Here is a 20995-nt window from a genome sequence, read left to right as displayed (position 1 = left end):
AAAACGTGCCCAGGCTCGTCCCGACAGCGCCAGAAAGCACCAGAACTGGGTCCCTGAGGGCCTGCTGACAGCCAGCTCCCCAGGAGTCCTGCGCTCAGCGGCCCGTCTGTCGGAATCCAGGTCATCCTCAGCAGGCGGGATGCGCGGTCCACGCCGCCCTGACCACTGGGAACGGCCCGGCTCTGCTGGGAAGTGTGGTCGTGGGGAGGCCTCCACCTTGACTGTGAACAGTGGGGTTTGTGTTCATGCGGGGGAAGAATCAGTTTTAAAAATACAAAATAAAGTGAATTCAGTGTAAACAAAAAGGGGGCCGAATCACAAGCCCGGAGCAACAGCCCTTTATTCAGACAGACTGGACGACCCGGCCCCACGCAGCTCAGCACCGCCCGGGAACCCCGAGGGCTGCCCCAGTGTTCCCCTGTGGTTTGTGTCACACGCACACAAGAGGAAACCACACACACTACCTCCGTGGCAGCTGGGAAGCGGAGAACCCATTCCCAGGGGGCGCTAGGTTCGCACTTCTTTGTGAAGTGAGCCTCAGAGCCGTGTTTACGGGAACAGATGCAGTCTTTGGGTCCTCTGTAAGGAGAGCCTCGCCAGGACGTGCCGAGGTGTCTTGCTGGGTGCTGACAGGAGGACTGGAGGTCAGTGCAAGACCTAAGAGTGATTTTTGCCTGCGCTCAGCTCTTCCACAGCCCGGGCAGCTGGGGAGCGCCCGTTGTGCTGTGTGCGCCGTTTCTCTGGGCAGGAACCTCACGGCCTGTTTCTGAGTCCACCCCATCTTCTGCCCCTGCTAGACACGGGCACCGACTCCAGGGACACCCGTTCTGCCAGGACACTGGAGACCTCGCTCGGTTCTGGAAACAGCCTGCCCCTTCCCACTGTGACCCAGAAGGTGGTCTTCGAACAGGACATTCACACGCTGGGCAGAGCTCTGCTCCCCGGGGGCAGGTGCAGAGACGAGGCTGAGGCAGGGAGCCCTGGGGTCTCCAGGCTCCCGACCACCGTCAAGGCGGGCAGAGCCCCGCAGGGTGCCCGCCACTCCGAGCCCCGCCAGGGTGTGAAGCACCATGTGCCCTCCAGCAAGACGAGGCAGGATTTCACCCGAAGGAACCACAGCCACCTATTTTAGGTGTCACCCTCAAGCCTGGAGAGCACCAGCCTCTACGTTCTAGAAGGTCCTGGAGAGAGAGGCCGAGCAGGGGAAGCGAGGCCCACGAGAGCAGGCAGGCCTCTCGGGACCTGAAGTCCTTCCCCAGGAGAAGGCAGGAGGCAGACACCGACAGTGGGACCGCGGCCCACAGGCCCCCTCCGCCTGCAGTCAGCCCCAGGCTTCAGCCTCACCCTTCCCCGAACTCGGCACAAACCAGCCATCAGAGCCGCCTTAACTGAGCCTAGCGAGCTCCCGTCCTCAGGGGGCCCGACACCACCCTCAGGGCCCAGCAGGTGCCCTACAGACGCTGTCAGTAAAAGCAGCCCGTCTGGGGGGCTCAGCTCCTGGCCCCCCGGTTGCAGGCCGAGCGCCCCAGACGCGAGTCTGACACAGGAATCCCACACACAAGGCCCGTCCACCTCTCCCGAGGGCTCCCGTGCAAAGCAGGCAACTTCAGAAGAGCTTGTCATTTTCTTCAAACAAAGCTCCCTAAATTTCCCGGCTTCGCTTCCGATGTACCTGACAGAGAAACTGGTGCCAAAAGACCTGAACGGCCTGCCCGGCACGTTGTCAAAGGCTTAGCGGGGCTCTCCACTCTCAAAACACAACGGAAGCCCAGCACCACTTCTTCCTGACGCAGGCTGCCAGTCACGACGTTGTGGAACAGAATTCTCACCGTGCAAAGCACAGGATTCCACCAGCCTGGAAGGAACCCTCTGGGATTCTCTGCTTCATGGCCCTGGGCCCCGGCCGCACATGGCAAACATCCCCTGCCCATTGCGGGGAGCCAGGAGTCCAGGCATGAGACGTCTCGCATGGCCCAGGCCGGGGCCTGTGCAAAGCCCCTCACTCGGGTCATCCAACTGGGGTACCAGGGCCGAGTGTCCCAATCTCGTCCACATTTTACAAACGGAGAAATTGACACCCAAAGAGCTTGGCCCACAGCCACATGCGCGATGAAGCGCACACGTTTTCTGGGGGGGGGGTGATCCTGCCTTGCCCACCGTGGGCAGTTCAAGCCCCGCATGTGGACGCATACGACGTGCTACTCAGGCGACGGCCGCTGGATGGCACAGGTGGTCCTTTTCTAGAACAGGACCCCGAGCACGGTGAGCTCTGTCCACAGGGGGCCGTTTGCGCAGGGAAGGCGCCCCCCAGGGTTGCAGGGAAAGGGCCCCGCCCCACACCTCCCCGGGGCTTCCTCTGGTCTCCTGTCTCTGGACGTGCCTGCATCCGTCCCCGGGTCCCTCCTCCAGCTCCCGGGCCTCAGGGCATCACGCGTGTGTCTACAGGTACCTGCCGTGTTCCTCGTTCTGGGCCCTCATCTGGAGGCTCCCGCCCAACACAGGGTTTGGGGCGGCTCTCTGGCGCGCCAGGCTTTGTTTCCCACATGGAGGGAAAGCTGTGACTAACAAACGGTGAGCCTTCAAGGACGATCAGGGTCAGAGCCCTCGCTCTGCTCTGGGCCCGGGGGCTGGAGGGTGAACTTAACGTTGGCTGTGGCTGCTGAGTGATGTTAAGCAAAGAGAAACTCAGGATGTATTTTAATAAACACCCAGGGGCTGGAGTGGTCAGTTCATCAAATTGGCCCCTCCTGCTGACGCTGACCTGTTGTGCAAAGTGTAAGCCATGAGCAGTTCGCCCGACCACTCCCATCCCGAAGGCGCCAGTGCTCAACGCAGGGCAGCATCTGCTCCCAGGGAGCCCGAGTTAGTCTGTCAGGACAGTCTTGTTTCAAGATTATTTCTTGGAGTTAAAAATTACCTGACTCATTTTTCTTTTATCAAGGAAGTGAATAAATGAAATAAGGCGTCTAGGGGTCTCTAGTTACAGAGCCATGACTCAGTATCTCTGAAACAATTTCTCTACAAACAGAAGAGTTAGAAAAACACCTCAGCTAAGAAGCGTGCACGCGCCTCGCGTGTAAGCAGCGCGACAGCGAGGAGATGCCTAGTCTGAGGGAGTTTATTGTTGCTCTTTTGCAGTAACAGATGAGGCGCGACTGTGCCCCGCTTCTCCAGCATCTCAGCAAGAAAGACAACAGGCAAGGACAACAGAGGAGTTAAAACACAGGAGCCCTAGGCCTGGGGGGCAGGTGGCTGCGCTCTGCGCGCAGGACCGCCGTGGACGGGCCGAGCCGAGCCTTCAGACCGCGCTCTCCTCCTCCAGTGACGAGGAGTCAGGGCGAGGGGAGCGGGCGCCTTCAGGGCCTTCTGAGTCACCCGCTCAGCCCGGACAGGAGGAGGGCGGGTCAGCTCTGAGCTGGGCGGGGACCCGGGCCCGGGGTCCGCCCCGCTTGACCGTCATGGCCTCTCATGACATGCCCGCGTCCAGGTCTGAACGCGAACCAGCAAACGTGTCTGACCACATGAGGGACAAACAGCGCGCACCGCCGGGAAGGGCTCAAACGCCTCCACCGGCCACGCCGCCCGCAGGGCCGCCCCCTCCACCAGGGCCCCGGAGAGCATTTCCAAGGCGGTGAGCAGTGCATGAGCCACCCAGAGCCCCGGCGGCGACAAGGGCCGCCCACACCGCCCTCCGCAGGGCGGCGACGGGGCCTCGGACCTGCCTGGCAGAGCCGCGGGAGCGTCCTTTCCCCTTCAACCGTGGTCGTCGGCCCTGGTCCCGGGCCGTGCCCTCCTCCAAGTTATCAAGGGCCACAGGAAGCAAGACAAAAACAGCAAGTCTCCTCCAGCCAAGGGGCCAGCGGAAGCCCCAGCCACCGTCAACAGGAAGCCTTGAGCACTGAAGGGAAAGAGGGCTTCACGTCGTCTCCTCATTGAAACGCTGATAACAAGGGTGACTCCGGAGCAGGCCTTCCTCCTCCCTCTCCTCTGGGTCACGTCTGCCAAGGTCACTGTGGGGCTGGCGGGGCGCAAGCGAGGACCGGGAACAGCGTGGCCCGAGGACGGAGCCTAGGGATGTTATTAGACCACCGCGACGTCCGGGTACCACTGACAGAGGGCGCTTTTTCCCTTTCACGTGCCAGACAGGACAGACCATTCAGCAGAGTCCCACACAGCGCGGACCAGGTCGGAATGCAACATAGTCTTAGACACAGAGAGACACCTGGACAGTTGGCTGAGCGTAAGGCTGACCAGCTCACGTGTACATTCCCAGCATTCGGCTGTTGCCCCAGAGGGGAGCCACGTCCGATGGCGCTGGCCTGTCGTGTGTGTGCGGTAACAGAAGCAAGACACCTGGATCCGAATCTGGACTCGGGGCTGGCCGCGAGAGGCCCAGCTGTCAGAAGGCACTGGTGGAGGGGCAGTGCGGAGGACTCGGGTTTCCCCGGGGTCCGCCGGCCTGCCGAGAGGTCAGGTGTGTAGCAAGTCACCAGATGGCTGGCGCATTAACGAGGGCTCTGCTGGCAATCCGGCCGGCTCCCAGGAGCCCCTGAGAGGACAAGAGGCAACCTGCTACGTCTGGAGAGGGAAAAGCTCCCTGCAGCCTACTGCAGGTGTCGGGAGACGACTCCAGAGAAGAAGAGTCATCTGCAAGGCCAGCTGGTTTAAGTCTCTGCCGGGGTCGGGGTGGATGGGCGAGGGGAGGGGACATTCACCATCAGCATCATGTGTGTCGCAGGGCAATGTGACACACGGTGGGGGCATTAAGGCAAGTCCACACCTGCGAGTGCTCACTCGCTTCCTGTACAGCCGGGGTCGTGGCCTCTCGGGAAACTGGCACAGGAGGCTGAAAAGGCAGCTCGCCCCCTTGGGGGTGGCGCTGAGGCCCCGCGGCTGGGGGGTGTGGGTGCGGGGGCTCTGAGCTCGGCGTGAACTTCACTGCCTACAACCGTCCCCAGGCAACGCTCCTTACTGAGGACTAATGAGTTGGAGAAAAGCCATCTGCGAAGCCATGGGTTTTGTGTTTGTCATTAATGAGTGTGTGTGCGCACGCACACACGTGGTCCTCGGCCGAACTGTGTCAGAAAAGGAGCAGTTTCTGTGAGAAGACAGTGAGCTGTGTTGCCGGGCGCGCCGCGTCAACCCCAGGGGGGCCGCTCGGCTTTTCAGTAGTTGCACCAGCCCCCAGGCTTCAGCAGCTAACGCCGCAGCGGCGCGGCCCCTGCCGGCGGGTGCGTCCGGCCACGGCGGGGGGCCCTCACTGCAGCATGATGTCCTTCAGGTTCTCCTGCAGGATGGTGTCCTTCACGGCGTGGAACACAAAGCGGATGTTCTCGGTGTCTATGGCGGTGGTGAAGTGGTGGAAGAGGGGCCTGCTGCGGTTCCGCCGCTTCCGGTCGAAACCCTGGACCAGGTAGCGCTGCACGTCCTCCAGCCTGTGCGGGTCGCCCCGGAAGTCCGGGAAGTGCTTCTTGATGCTGACGGTCTTCACCTTCTCCACCAGCAGGTCCATCTTGTTGAGGAACAAGATGATGGAGACGTTGAAGAACAGCTTGTTGTTGACGATGGTCTCAAAGATGTTCATCGACTCCACCAGCCGGTTGGTGCGCCGGTCCTCCATGAGGACCTGGTCGTACTCACTGGAGGAGACCATGAACAGGATCGACGTGATCCCGTCAAAGCACTGGAACCACTTCTGGCGCTGAGACCGCTGGCCGCCCACATCCACCATCTTGAAAGGGATTTTTTTAATGACAAAGTCATGCTCCACGATGCCCTTGGTGGCCTTCCTTGCCAGCAGGATGTCCTGCTTGCTAGGGCAGTAGTTCTGCAAAAACAGGGTAAGGGAGCAAGTCAGGAGGAAGAACGTGAGAAAATAAGAACGAAGAGATGGGGTGGAGCGGAAGAGAGTGAGACGGACTTCTGCAAGAAGTTGAACTCAATTCCAACAGCAACTTTCACGTATAAAAATACAGACTTACCGTGAAACAGAAAGTGAAGGAACTAAGTAGCTCATTTCAAAGTGAATGGGGGCCCATCAGACTGAGGAAGGAGGGTCAGACGCCTCCTGTCAGGCCCCAGCCTGAAGTCCCAGCCACTCCCTTCCCCACGGGGACCTACCATCCTTTCTCCCCCTGCACCAGAGCTACCCTCTATTTTCCTAACTTCCAGGCCACACGTCTTCCAAAACCTTATTGTGAACTGCTTTAAGTTACGTTTTGCAATGCTGTTTAAATTTAGCCTGCAATATATTCAATATTTTATTCTTGGAGGACTCCTAGAGCCTTCAGCAACACACAGGCAACTGTGGTCCCTCAGGCCGCTTTGATCCTGCGCTACGCAATTCTGCAGTGATCACTGCACACCAGCACTCACGCAGCATCCTCGCCAAAAATGCAGCAGGGACGGGGCCTCTAGACCCAACTACCAATTCACAAGGCACACGGGGAGAGAAACTTCCTCAAAAGCACTGCAGGGACGGAAGAGCCAAGTCCAGATGGGAGGAACCCCACATGGGAAATGGTCCAGTCACTCCTGCATCAAATAGAGCGGAAGAAAGAAAAGAGGGAGGGAGAAACCCACAGATGGAAAGGAGCTTCAGTGACGTGGACCAGCTGCGACGGGTGGGCCTCACCAGGAGGGCGGCTCAAACTGCTAGAATGGCGCAGCGTCCCCAGGGACGTCACTGAGACAAGCGGGGAGGCTGGCTGATAGTAAGGAGTTACTTCTAATTACTACCATTTTAAAACTGAAGTACAGTTGATTTACAGTGTGCCAGTTTCTGGTGTACAGCAGTGATTCAGTTATACATGGATTTATTCCTTCTCATTACTGTGGATCTTCCAAGGAGAAATCATGGTATCGTGGTTATGATTTTTAGAGCCTTATCTGTCACGAGACACACTCTAAAACATCACTGATGAAACGATACGATGATGGTTTGCCCCTGGGGGGTGGGGAGGAGGCTGGTGAAACAAGATGAGTCCTGAGCAGTAACTGTTGACCCTGGACTTTCATTAGACTACTTTTGTGTCTGTCTGAATTTTCCGTAATATTTTTATTCTGAAGGAGGCCTTTGTTTGCAGAAGAACTCCTGTCTCCTCTTGGGAGGCCTGGGCCAAGGCGCTCTCACAGAAACACGGCTTCACATCCCGATTTAGCCGGGACTGAAGGTGCACATGCAAGAAGGTGGGAGCTTCCTCTGTCCGAGTGAGGAAGTCCTCCCCAGCGCACACGCTTCCCTGCCCGCCCTGACACGGGCCGAGTGGGAGGGAGACGCCGAAAGCCACTCAGGGTCGTCGGGCACGACAGAGAAAGCCGTCGCGGCTTCGTGGCTCTGGTCCCCGCACAAAGGTTTGCTGACCCTGGATCAGACTCGGGGGTGGGGTCTTACTCACCAGCTGGCCGATCCGGTCCAGGTTGTCCAGGAAGTACTTCACTGATTCACCCTGTCATGGAGGAAGAAGATTCACGACTCAGTATGGACTGAGGAACCCTCATCTGGTAACTGGAAGGACCTAACACGGTCAAATGAAGGCTGTCTTGCCTCAGTGTAAACAGGAAGGAAAGGAAAAAGACTAAGAGTGTACACGCATTTTTTCAAACTAAAAACACAATTTAAAAACATTTAAAAATGCAACTTCTATAACTCCGATCCCAAGGTTCAGATTCAGACTGTGTGTCTCCAGGCGCCCCCGCGTGGCTGTGGTGATGGGCAGGGTGCCGCCCCTCTGACCAAGCTAACCCCGTCCTTCCCAGATGTGGACGCGGCCTGCTCCGGGCCACGCTGCCGGCGAGCCAGACCGGGAGGTGCAGGCCCTGGGAACAGCTGTGCTTCTGGCAGGGCTGGCCCAGTGCGCTCTAGACACTGTCCTTAAAAACGGTATCGCTTTATGAGAAGAGGCAAGTTACCAAACACGTTCCAGTTTCTGGAAACAGGCCTGACCTTCCACTTTACATCACATGTTGGTACGACCTGATTTACCGTCTACCACGAGGAGAATCTTTGGTCTGGACTTCTGCAGGGGAATGGCCAGTCTTCTTTCACCCCCCCGGACATTGTCTGGACAGAACGCTGATACAAACCGAAACTGCCAATCCCTAGAAGTGCACCTTAAGAATCACCCATGGTCCATTCTCGGAGGAGCTGCACTCCCCAGGGCAGCAGCACGCATGGGTCCAAGAAGTGTTTAGAGGGCCTGCAGATGTCGACTTGAATGGAGCGCACAGAGGACGGGGAAAGTGCGCAGGCGTGCAACAGCTCCCCTCAAAGGGCAGGGTGCTGCCTGTTAGCTCCACCCCACGTGCCCACGGACACCGCTTCCCGCAGAGCTCACTCGGAACCCGCTTGCTGGCAGGGACCAGCAAGGCTGGCGAGGTTCTCGGACGGGGACCTGGGAAGTGGGCGGCTGCACGCGCATGGCGGTGGTGGGGCAGGGCCACGGCACAAGCAGCAGGCTGACGCTCTCGACTTTTAAGGAGGAAGAGCATCAGAAAGGTACCAGTTTACAGCTGGGGCTTGTGACGCCATAAAAAAAGAAAACAGGATGAAGATGGACTGGAGCAGCTGCCCCCGGCTTCTCTTCCCCACGTGTCTCCAACAGGCCTGAAGGAAGAAACCGACGGGTGAATTTCCTTCAGTGACGGACCAGCCTTCCCATTCTAAAATGAAGGCCTTGTGGGATGATTCAGATGAGAGCATTTGTCTAAGGAGATGGAACACGCTTCCTCCCCATTTGAGCACAGATTGTGAACCACAAGGACGATTTTCCTCCTTGGCATTGCGGGCTGCTGGAGCCGGCACCCAGCTTCCACCACGCGGCCACCCTGGCCTCGGGCCTCTCCCCGCCCCCCAGCCTTCCACGTGGGGAAAGCCTCCATCTGAGTGGCTGTGCACCTTCCCCGGGGGCTGCGTGCGTGTTCCTGCTCTGTCTGCACATCCCACCTCCTCCCGCGGCCGGACAGGAAACAGCCGGTGAGCGGAGAGTGGCTGCACACGGCGAACTTACGGATTTACGGCTGCCCCTTCCGCGAGACGCCTCTCTCTCCCCTCCCACTGCCCCTCGTGCGGGGCCTTTGGAGGCTCAGCACCGCACAGGACCAGGCTGGCGAGATCAGTGCACGAGGGACTGGCTCTGGTCACATCTCTTCCTCTGCCAGCAGTGCGGTCCAGCCCACCACAGCTGGCTGAACTCCGGTACTTTCTGCCAGTGTCACAGGGCAGGTGTGTGCGTGGCAGGGAGCCCATCTGGGTCAAGAATCACTGGCGGAGGCCCCGCAGGGGACGGAGGAAGGACAAAGTAGTTGTGGGTTAGTCCAAGACGTAGAGGTGGAGGCCGGGAGGAATCACAGGCCGTCAAAAAGGCAACAATAAAGAATGATTCTCCCCTCCTTCCAACGGGGCTGCCTGGTTAACATAAAATAGAAGCACTAAAAACCCAATGAACGTCTGAAGAATGTCTCGCTGAGGCATTAGTCATTAACTAGCTCAAAACAAATGGAATGAGTCGGAATCTGGTTTCTTCAGGCTTTTTATGGAAAGCCCCTGTATTTTTATTAACTTATTCAAATAACACAAAGAAAAAAAGCCTTCAAAATGCAACAGCTCCCCAACTGTCTCTGTTCACCGTATTAGAAATTAAAACTGAGCGAATTTAGAAATACAAAAATATATAAGCACACACCTAGTTAGCCACCAGAGGCAACACTGTCACACGTCACGTGGCCTCTGGAAAGCTCTGCGGTACACTCTTGGGAGAATGGGAGTGAAAAAGGCAAACAGTGTCTCAGCATTATTATGAAAACAGTTCTGAGCAGGCGGGGCCCCTGGAAGGGTCTCAGGGACGCGCACCCCACACTTTGAGGACTGCCCTCGAGGGCTCCAGCGCCGGGCACCAGAGTCCTGGGCAGCGTGGCGCCACAGCCAAGGCTGGAGGTGGCTGGGCCCGCCGCGAGCGCCCGCGCGCAAGCTGCAGCGCTGTCCGGAGCGAGTGCAGGGAGGGCGGGGGCGGGGGCGGGGCTGCCGCCATACGCACTGCACATCGCACGGCGGCGCGTCTCAGGACGAGGCGGGGAGTGAGAGGCAAGTGGTGGTAAGACGTTTACACTATTCCCTACTCACAGGAGGGTTACAAGCGGGCAGAGCCAAGCATAACATGACAGTCACAGGAGCTGAAACACGCACAGTGCTCCCTGAGCGCCGGGCACTGCTGCAAGCGACATGAGCTCAACGACGAGTCCCCGTTTGACAGACGATAAAACAAGACGGACCGTTTAAGTAACCTGGCCAGTGGGAAGTCATGTGGCTCCTCGGTCCCTTTAGGGACACACAGAGGGTGAAAACACAGACAAAAGGGAGGGGATAATGAGCCCAAACCAGAATGGCACTTATGGTGGGGCTGGTGCGCGGGGGTACAAACTACCAGTGGCGCTCTTACCCTGCGGGGCGGGTGCAGACACGCCTGGCTTACTAGGTTTTGAGCTGTGCATGTTCAGACCCTCGCTGGAGTCACACAGGGTGTGAGAAACAGCTACATATTTTACAATTTCTAAAAAGAGCAAGAGAGAGAAGCCCAGAGAAGGGCATCACAGGACGACGTTGAGGTCGGGCCGGCCCCTCCACGCGGCTTCTCAGACCAGCAGGCCGACCTTATTAAACACGACCTTTCCACCACTTTTGTCAGAGTCTCACGACTGGGCCTCCTTTCTTGCCCCCACCTCCTGCCGCCAGAGGCTTTGTCATGACTATAAACACATAAAAATGACACAGACACTCAATTTTAAAAGTACTGAACAAAATAGGGAAACACCTGGTACTTCAAGGCTGAGCAACTACAAAAAGAAAGGCCTCAGTTAGCAACACGTAAGTGGGGTTCGTGGCCGAGAAAGAAAAGAATTGAGTGCCGAGGTGCGTGCGTTTTCTGAGAGTCTGTCTCCGCTCTCCCCTTTCCTATCACCCATTTTAGCCTGGGGCAAGGAGGAGAAAACGCTGAGAGAGGACTAAAAAGACAGTAAATGATGAATTACTCAGGATTTCCCGGTAGGGGAGAGGTCACTTTCCCCCACGTTATTCAGGCTCACTTCTGCCTTTGGTCGAGTCCGTTATCCCACCCCCCAGGCGTCCCCTAGGCAACCCCACGTTCATCAGCACCCCAAGCGCAACTCCAGGGTGGAACTCCAGGGTGGAGCATGATCGCTGAGGAATCTAAGCAGTCGATCCCACTGGTCTTTCTCAGACACAACAGGAAGCATTTAAGAGCTAAAAATGCCTTCCCTCCCGAAGTCCATTCCGTGGTTTTCCTTACTTTCAGGCGTGGTTTGCTCTGTTCTGACACCATCTCACAGGTGCCACGTGGGGCCCGCGAGGGTCCATCCAAGCACACGCACCCCACACCCCACGAATCCCCCCAGAAACCTTTCAAAACCTGTCACTGCCCCTTTAAGTCTCCCCAACCCCCTGCCTCTAAATCCATCTTCACTTCCTTCTACAGGCAGCTTATCCACGGAGCTAAGTTTAGCTACCAAATGCTAATCTTCCCTCCAGGGACATCTGAGGTCTCTGCTGGCGGGCCGCCCCGGCAGCACGGCGCTCGCGTCCACAGTGGAATCACTGCAGAGCAGCTGGCATCCCTGGGAGCAAGGGCTCTCTCCTCACAACGGTTTTTTTGGGGGGATGGGGGCGGAGGGAGCATCTTTTGGCCGAAGTCTTCCTCACTCCAACTCATTCCCTCCACCCCAGTCCCGACAGGGCCTGCCTGGTTAGTCCTCACAGTCCACGTCTCGTCCTGGGACAGCTTGTAATTTCTGACCCAAAGCAGTAAAATTTAAACGGAGCCACAAACGCAACAGAGACGCAGCACAGACCTTAGAAAACCCAGCCGGCCTCCTGCCTCACCTGGCCCTCAGCCGTGGGGGTCCTCTGAGGTACACTGATGGGAGGGAAAGGCCGACCTGCACAAAACTCCACGGGAAGCTGAGGCCCCAGCTCGGGGGCTTCGCCGCGGGGACCACGGAGTGGGCCCTCAAATGGGCCGATGACTTGGCTGAGACCAGACCTCCTGCCGCATGGTTGGAAGGACGGCTGAGCTGGTGACGGAATCTGAGACCTCACAGCAGGAAAGTAAAAGGAAAGGAGAAAATCAAGCCAACCTCTCGTTACCTGACGGTGTTCAGGCGATGGGAAGAGACAGCGACACCCTCCCCCGTGGCTCCCAGCACGCGGCCAGCTCACCTACTTAATTCCCGAGGATAGAAAGAGCTCCCACTAGACAGCGCGTGTTTCCAAAACCAGCCTTTTGACCCTAAACTCAGAATTTCACCTGATTTACAATCTGGCAACTAATGCTTCTTCTCTCACATTGAATTTGCTATTAAAAAAATTCACGAACAGCCGCCAGGACAGGTGCTGGTAAACACAAAGATCAGCATGGCTGTGACAAACGGGAGCACGCAGCGGCTGAAAGTGCTGCGACCGCATCTGGGAGCGGCCGGTCCGACCAGCTCTTCAGACGGCCGCTGAAAACCCACCTCCCGCCGGCCCCCGCCGGCCCCCCCGCAGTCACACCAGCAGAGCACCACAACTTGGGAGCTACGCAGCCTGCCCAGCTGCCCACGGGCCCAGCCCTCCGGGAGCCTGGGCGTCACCTGGCGGCCTCGCACCTGCAGAGACGCCGGGCTCTGCCCTCACCCCGTCCGCAGCCACCGTCCCGACCTCAGTCCCTTCGTGAAACATGCAAAGCAGTGGAGAAATCTGTGACAAGATATGCCAAAGAGCTGATTCAAATGCCCAACAGTGACTCTCAGGCTGGGGAGGTGAGCACAGGGCTGTCTCACTTCCAGGAGGAGCTGTAAGGGCCCCGCTTAGCGCCTGGCTGACACGCTCAACACGCCGGGGCTTTGTGAATGACCACAGACGGGCAAGTGGCTGGACGGGTGCAAACCGCCACCCGGCTGGACAGCACAGCCGGCAACCGTTCTGGGGGCGGCCCTGCACCACGCACCTCATGCTGTCTCCCATAATCCAGACAGTGTGGTTATTTCAGCCTCGCAGGGGAAGAAACCGAAGCTTAGACGTTAACCTGCCTGAGGTCAGAGAGGCTGCTCAACCCCCATGCCACGCTTCATGGCGGAGACCACAGGCCAGCCTCCAGGGTCAAGTGCGAGCGCACTTCTGAGGAGCTGGGTTAGCACAGGGGAACAAGGACAGGAGTCCCCTTCCTACGAGAAGGCAGTGGCGGGACAGCACACGGGACAGTCGTCTCTGCTCCCGCCCTGCCGGGTGCGGGGCGGAGGAGGGTCAGGGTGCCTCCAGCTGGATGCTCCCTGGCCACATCCTCCCCCTCCCTCGGGGGACAGAAGGGAGAGAGAAGGGCTCAAAGCAGCCTTCTGTCTGCCAGGCCTTGAGTCATCGGCACTGCTCTCAGCTTGGCAGGCAAGGGCCAGCTCTGCTCTCGGGACTGGAGCTGCGGCCGGCCGGGAGGATGGGGGAGGAGGGGGGGACGACCGGAGGCCGAAGGCAGGGCTGCCCCAGACACGCCTGTGGCCGGGCCGGGCTCCTCACAAAGGGCTCTTGTGTGGCGCTGACAGGTCTGCAGGCGGAGGGTCCGCGCTCCTGGCCGCGGGACCCCTGGCTCAGCCCTGTTCCTGTGCGGACACTCTGAGCCTGTGCTCCGGGGCAGGCGCTGGCCCGGAAGTCCTCCTCCTCTCTCCGCCCACAGCCACTCCTCTCATTTTCTGCTGACAAGAAGCCAGCAGGACTTCCTAGGGACACCCCACACCGAAAAGAAAAGCCAGCGAGACACACGGAGACGTGGAAAAGCCAGAGGTAACTGACAGGAGAAACTCACACCCCCTCAGCCCACGGCGGGGACCGCGGGAGGTTTGGACGGAATTACTCTGCGGCGGCCGAGAGCCAGCATGCACTCAGCACCTACATTTATTTGTTTCGTCTGGCAGAGAAATTGCAGAGTCCAGCACAGGGAGCCCACGAAGGATTTCTTCCTTTGGCTTTGCCAACTGTCTGAGCAAACGCCTGGTCTGAAAAGGCGACCCGGACTCCCCTGACCTCAGCCACAGAGCTGTCTGTTGAGTGGGACGCAGCTCTGCAGGCGTATACTGACTTGTTTTCAACTCTGAATGGCCCTATGATCTAAAGCTGGCTCAAGACAAAAAAGAATTATTCCGGGATCTACAAAACCTGGAGAGAACTGCCATGAACACTGTCGTGTTCCCCAGCGATGAGCACTGTAAAGAAGGTGCTGGAGCAGGCACCGCCTGGGAACTGTGTTGGATGTACTACTGGGCCACGCCACGGTTCTGCAAAATTCAGCACTTCCACTAACTACTCTTACTTACCTTAAAAAAAAAAACACATCAGTAAACCTCAGCCTTTAAGAAGGTTACATTACAAAACAAATCAGGCTGAGTAAGGTCATCTTTGTTACTTTAGGTTCCGGTTTGTCGTCCAAAGATCGAATTCAATGCAAGACCAGCCTGTCCAAATCACTTAAAAAAGTCACGGGCAGTTCAAGAGAGAAGGTCAGTCTCACGAAATTACTTTTGTGAAACTGACAATTTGGAGATCCCGCCTCTGTCAGTAACTAAACTTCCCGATCAAGTCCCGGTCTCTTTTCGCCACGGTGGGCTTCCTTCCTTGGAGAACCAGAGCCAGATGCAGAGAACTCCTGCCTTGGGCCTTGGGAGCGCAGGGCCACGTCCCAGAGGGCGCGCCCCTGCGTGGTCGCGAACGTGTGCGAGTCCCGGTCCGGGCTACTTCTGGGGTTCCTCCTTAGAGCAGCATGAGGGATTTGCTCAGGGACAGAGCCAAATGAAACGTAAGCCACCCACAGCCTGAGCAGCAGGGGCCCTTGGACAAAGGGCACATTTGACGGGTGTCAATAAACTGCTTCTCAAAACAACATGTTTTCCACCTTCTCAAACGGGGAACTTTGCTTGATATTTCCGAAAGGAATTTTTTTTAAGCTCAGTAAGTAAAAGAGGGAAGTGTAGGGTTATTTCACAAAATCTTCCTTCTTACAGCTCAGGGAAGACATGATATTTTATCACACTCGGCACCTAGACTGGGGGTGAAGCTCCCTGTTAAAGGCGAGCACTCGCTGGGGAGCTGCGGTGGAGGTGTGTCCAACCCACCCCAGCCCCGCAGACTGGACTGGCTGTGCTGGGGTCGGCCCGCTGCAGCCGAGGTGGGCAGTGACGACAGAACCGGGGGGAGCGCCCCTCTCCGTCCACCACTGCTGACTCCACGCGGCTCCGCTGACTTCACCTGGGAAGACAGACACCCCCTACTTTCACCAGAACAAGCTCACCTTCAAGAGATCCTGATTCTTACATAACGAAGGGGGAGGAGGAAAGACGGGGACAAATACCGCTTATCGTGAAAATCACCTCAAAAGAACAACATTTCAGCCCTCTTGTAGGCACCGTTAGTGAACTGATATTTCCTTTAAGAACACTATATAAGAATGCTCATAGCAGCATTATTCCTACAGCCGAAGCCTGGAAGACAAGCCGGATGCCTGTCACACAGCTGGTGAACAGACAGAGGAAACATTTACCCACACAATGGAATACGACCCAGAGATAAAGGCGAACGAAACACTGATACGTGCTACAGGATGAAGCAGCCTTGGACGCATCATACTGAGTGAAAGAGGCCCGGCGGGGCTCCATTTACAAGAAACACCCAGAAAGGCCCCCCGAGACAGAAAGGGGGCGGGGGTGCCGCTGGGAGCTGGGCGCTCGGGGGACCTTATGGGGACAGCAGCCGTGTTCTGAAAACGGTTTACGGGGACGGCTGCACAACTTGGCAGACTTACGAAAAGTCACTGAATGGTGCACTTTTAAAAAGTTGCATCAGAACAGTTTCCAGAAAGTAGGTCATTTACTCGAGAACGCTCCTGCTTTGCTGACACTGACAATTACTCATCTCGTATAATAGCTCCTAAGTAGGTGAACATCGGTTCAGGTCTAAGAACTATTTCAAAGGCTCAAATTTCCAGGGCAGGTAAAGCTCCAATTACAAAGTCTGTGAGAGGGCCGTTTTCATCTTTATTAAACCACAGCTATTTAACAAAACAGCAGCAGGAAGTTAAACAGACCCCAAATGCCAATGAAAAGGAAACCCGGGTAACACCCGGAATGGACCCACAGGCTCCTGCATGCTCCCCCAAGGCCGGGGCCAGGGCGCCCCAGCAAGAGGAACACAGGTGTGGGGGACAACCCGGCCTCTGGACAGCCCGAGGGTGGTCCCCCCCCGTGCTGATGCCTCTGAGAGCCGTGCCTCCTAGAGCCCCCGAAGAAAGAAAGGCGGATGCGGACTTTTGTACTGGTCTGCAGTCCAGTCTGGGGATGCCCGCCAATGGGACACCCCGGAGGGAGGCCTGGAAGGGAGCAGACCACCCTCTTCCCGGGGAGGCACAGTGCTGGACGGGGCCCCGACACACTCTCCCGGAGAAACCCGTTTGGCTGGGTTTTACCCATTTTGCTCAGGTTTATTTGTTGTTAAAATCTTCCTTCACGTAAGACTAAAAGTCTACCCTCTTCTAAAAATTTGAAGGAAAAAAAAAAAAAGCTCTCTTTACAATTTGTCCTTATGAAAAAAAAAGGAGAAAATCATCCCCCCCTTGTAACTTATTAAAACACCGTGGCACCCGATGGATGCGCATCAGGACATCTGAGGCTTACAACTTTGAGGCAAGGATTAAAAAAAAAAATTCAGAGAAAAAAATGATATGGAAAGCGAGAAGGGGGTGGGAAAGCAAGCGAATGACTCGTCAGCCTTCCTCCTGCAGCTTTCCGGTAAGTCTGAAACGCTGTTGAAACAAAAAGGTAAAGAAATAGAAAGTGAGGAGTGGAGCCATCCTGTGCCCGTAGCCGTGAGCACAAGAGCTCTCCGAGCAGGGCTGCGAACGGTGCTTCCGGGAGTCAGCCAATGACGGCCCACCCACCTCCTCAGCCCTCCTGCGTAGACATGGGGCATCAGCTGGTGCCCCTCCACAGGAGGGCCACTCCAGGGACGCAAGGACAGACCCAGTCGCATCTGCCCCGGTCACTCACTGGACCGTCCCGCAGCGATGTCGCGGGAGAGACAGACCCAGTCGCGTCTGCCCTGGTCACTCACTGGACCGTCCTGCAGCGATGTCGTGGGAGAGACAGACCCAGTCGCGTCTGCCCTGGTCACTCACTGGACCGTCCCGCAGCGATGTTGCGGGAGGACAGGGCCAGAGCTCTGCCCACAAGGGCGACTGTACGCATTTTCTCCAGGCCTCCCGAGGCTGCTGCACTGGTCTGGCCCTGTCTTCCTCCTGTTTATCACCCCCCTGGTTCACCACTCACGCTCCTGGGAATGTGCTGGCCGCACAATGGGTGAGGTTCTGCGTGAAGTTTATCTGCTCAACTATTTGAATCCTCCAAACCATTCCAACAAGTAGCTTATTTGTTAACATTACAGGGAGCTCACTTTTGCTTCATAATCCAGACTCCTCTCCACCGGCATCTGGACAGCAGGTTTCGTTCTGTTTCTGACACATAAGTGAGTTATTTGCTCTCTCACAGTTCAGGGGTCCACATTCACATTTTTATTTGACCTGATGCTAAAGAATTTCCTCTCACTCTAGTATCTTGCTAAATTGATAACTTTTAAAAGTTCAAAAAAATTTACAAGACTTCAATTCTAACATTCTTACTTGAGGGCAAGAAACCAAAAACATTTGTAATCCAGGGCCTGTCGGCTGGTTTAACCACAGCCAAGGCCTGTCCTCTGAGCTGGGGTTGCATCTGAAAGCATTTGAATCCTCTTTGTTTCTCGAACTGGAAGAGAGCTGAACAAAGGGCCCTGGTGGCTTCAGCCAGTTGGGTACCAGTGCGGCACCTGGAGTTTCCTCTCTCGTTTCTCACAGCGTGTGTCAATGAGCCCTGTGGGGAGGGCAGAGATTAATCACAGCTGGACTTGCTTGGCCCGATCCTCCAGAGAACAACATCCTCGGAGACTTGAGGGAGCGTTAATTATTTACAAGGCTTCTGTTCAGGCTGACGTGCAGCATGCTGAGGTAGGGCTATTATATTTTGCGTGGTGGAAAAGTAACAATCTGTGTCAGGAAGACAACGAAAAAGCTCCCTGACAGGGGAGGGAAGCGCAGCCCCAGGAACGTGGATCCCAGGCGCCCCAGCCAGCTCTCCAAACAAAATGTGACTCTGAAGCTTACAATCATTTCTATTAAAATTTAAGAAAAGTACCATCAATTTTGCCAGGGTGATGGTAAAAGTCAATACAAGATTCTGCTAAATGAATAACCAGAGAACTCAATTCTGAATTTTGTGACTCAAGTATTCAAAGTTGAAGAAAATCAGCGAGGCCACGGAGGAGGTCTGCATCCTGTTTCTGTTCACAACCATGTATCTTGTATGCGCTGTTGCATGTTACCACACACATCTTTTTTTAAGAATTGTAAAAAACATGTAACGTAAAAGTCTTGGCCATTTTTAAGTGTGCGGTTCAGCAGTGTTACGTGTGTTCACGTTGCTGTGAAACAGATCTCCAGAGTATCTCCATCGTGAAAATCTGAAGCTCCGTACACACTGAGTAACAGCTCCCGCTCCTCTCCCCCAGCCCTGTGTTCTGCCTTCTGTTTCTGTGAATCTAGTGTTTGTCTTTTCGTGACTGGCTTATTTCACTTACTGTCTTCAAGGGTCATCTGTGCTGCAGCAGGTGGCAGGATCTCCTTCCTTTTTGAGGCTGAGCGGTATTCCACTGCATGGACTGACCACATCTTGTTTATTCCCTTATTGTCGATGGACACCGGGTTGCTTCCACCTCTGGGCCGCTGTGAGTAACGCTGACAAGAACAGGGGTCTGCAGATGTCTCTGAGACTCTCCTTCCAATTCTTCTGTGCACACGTGCAGAAGCAGTATTGCTGGGTCATACTGTAGTTCTGATCTTTGGAGGAAACGCCATGCTGTCTTCCACAGCACCATTTGACAGTTCCCACCAACGGCGCACGAGGTTCCAATTTCTCCACATTCTAACCAACACTTATCTTCTGCTTTTTCCTAATAGTTGGCATCCTCTAGCTGGGTGAGAGACACAGCTCACCGTGGTTTTGCTTTACATTTCTCTGATGATTACTGAGGCTGAGATCTTCTCATATGCTGTTGACCATTTCTGTGTATCATCTTTGGAGAAATGTCTGTTCAAGTTCTTTGTTCATTTTAAAATAGGAGTTATTCGACTTTTTTTGTTGTTTAGTTGTAAGAGTTTTTAAAAATATATTTTAGATTCCATCAGTTATATGACTTGCAAATATTTTCTCCCATTCCACAGGCTGCCTTTTCATTCTTCTGACTGTGTCCCTTTGAGGCACGAATGTTTCTAAGTTTAACGTAGCTCTATTTGTGTATTCTTGTTTTGGGTATGCTGGTGCTTTTAGGGTCATGTTCACGAAATCATTGCCAAGTCCAAAGTCATGAAGCTTCTCCACCAATTTTTTTCTAAGAGTTTTATGGTTCTAGGTCTCAGGTTTAGTTCTTTGATCAATTTTGAGTTAACTTTTGTATGTATAATAAGAGTCTATATGTTAAAAATTCCGCTGAATATATGTACAAGAAGTTATTTGACTCTATCAACAGCCATCGAGGGTGTTTCCAGTGTTTTGTTATCGTGAAAAATGATGACACAAGTATCCTTTATATAAGCTTCTCACACATTTGGTAACAATTATCTCCCAGTCTTTTTAGGAGTTAAAATTACCTCTTGGCTGGCTTATTTCAAATTTTATCTTTTACTTCTTCCCTTTTTCATTTGTATTACAATCCCTTACCTTAAAACCCCTTGGACTAGACAAATGTATTTAAGAAACTTCAGATTTTTTGGAAAGCATTGTGGTCCACGTGCTGCAAATCACAAAGCACTACCAGCTGGGCTGTAGGCAGGCTCTCATTCTAAGGTATGCTAGTATTTCTGCATAGCACTCATATATGTGGTGTGCACACACGAACATTTATTTAAACCGAGGAGGGGGGAGACTATAAACACCCAAAGGTGAGTGAGGTCAGGGTTTGCCACCAACCCAGTCCCGGTGCTGTCTAATCAGGTTTGCTGCCAAGTAAGCCGTCAGAAATGTTTCCACTTTCAGTTTATACACATAAACTTAGCGGCTAGGGAGGTACTAATTCAAACTTGTATCCTTCAGCTTCCTGGTCCTTTAATGAAACACAGGCGAGCACCTTCCTTCTTAGGTCCGGCCTTAGCAGGCGAAGGTTTTCCCAGTATTTCTCCAGTGCAGGGAACGCAGCGCAACATTAATTACACTAGAGAAATGTTCCCAACGAAAACTTCCTGGAGTTCTGAGATATGCCCTTGAAAATCACAGATACAAGATACAGCAAAAATAAGATTAGAAATAAAACCAAATGCTGATAGTGATTGTTTTTTGTTCTCTTCCAAAACTTCTATACAGTTACGTACACTAAGAAAAATTCATTCGTCAAAATAGGTAACAGATTAATACATCCTTAAGGTAAAAATATTTTAAAAACACGGATAAAGGAGAGTTCATTACTCACCCCCACAACTGTTAACCGATACTATCAACATGCATATATATGTAGAAATTAATAGTTTTACAATTTGCTTGGTTTTACATAATGGGATCAAATGCCACGTACTGCTCTGCACCTTGGCTTGCACACTTACACGTCTCAGAGAGACACGACTCTTCATTCCTGCTACCAGCCTCCCCAGGTTCTCAGGTCTGGGCACTGTGATCGCCTCAGACAGGACTGCTGAGGGGGGCGTTTACACAGCTGCAGTTCCCGCCGCCGCCACCAGCACCACAGCGCCCGTCCTCACGCGTGCCGCTCCGGGGACGGGGGTAACTGTGTCTCCAAGACCAGAGAGAAGCAGCTGAGGTACAGAGTTCGGGAACCGTCAATATGCAAAGCGCACTGCACTCAGCTTCCCAGACAAAACAACAGCATCCT

The 20995-nt window shown here is 54.9% G+C and overlaps 1 protein-coding gene across 1 annotated transcript in view; it reads right to left on the bottom strand.

Moving 5' to 3' along the window:
* Nucleotides 1-323: 323 nt before the first annotated feature.
* The window catches only part of GNA12 (G protein subunit alpha 12), an 80573-nt gene continuing 59901 nt past the window's right edge, over nt 324-20995 (bottom strand). The window contains exons 3-4 of the mRNA XM_072943406.1: nt 7398-7448; nt 324-5827 (exon numbers count right to left, since the gene is read on the bottom strand). Of these exons, the coding sequence (XP_072799507.1) occupies nt 5258-5827; nt 7398-7448 (621 nt within the window). The 3' untranslated portion in view covers nt 324-5257. The remainder of the gene's footprint in view (nt 5828-7397; nt 7449-20995) is intronic.

Source organism: Vicugna pacos, chromosome 18 (assembly GCF_048564905.1).
Source record: "Vicugna pacos chromosome 18, VicPac4, whole genome shotgun sequence".
NCBI lineage: Eukaryota > Metazoa > Chordata > Mammalia > Artiodactyla > Camelidae > Vicugna > Vicugna pacos.
Note: the sequence above shows the minus strand (reverse complement) of the source record. Positions and strands in the feature narration are given on the sequence as shown.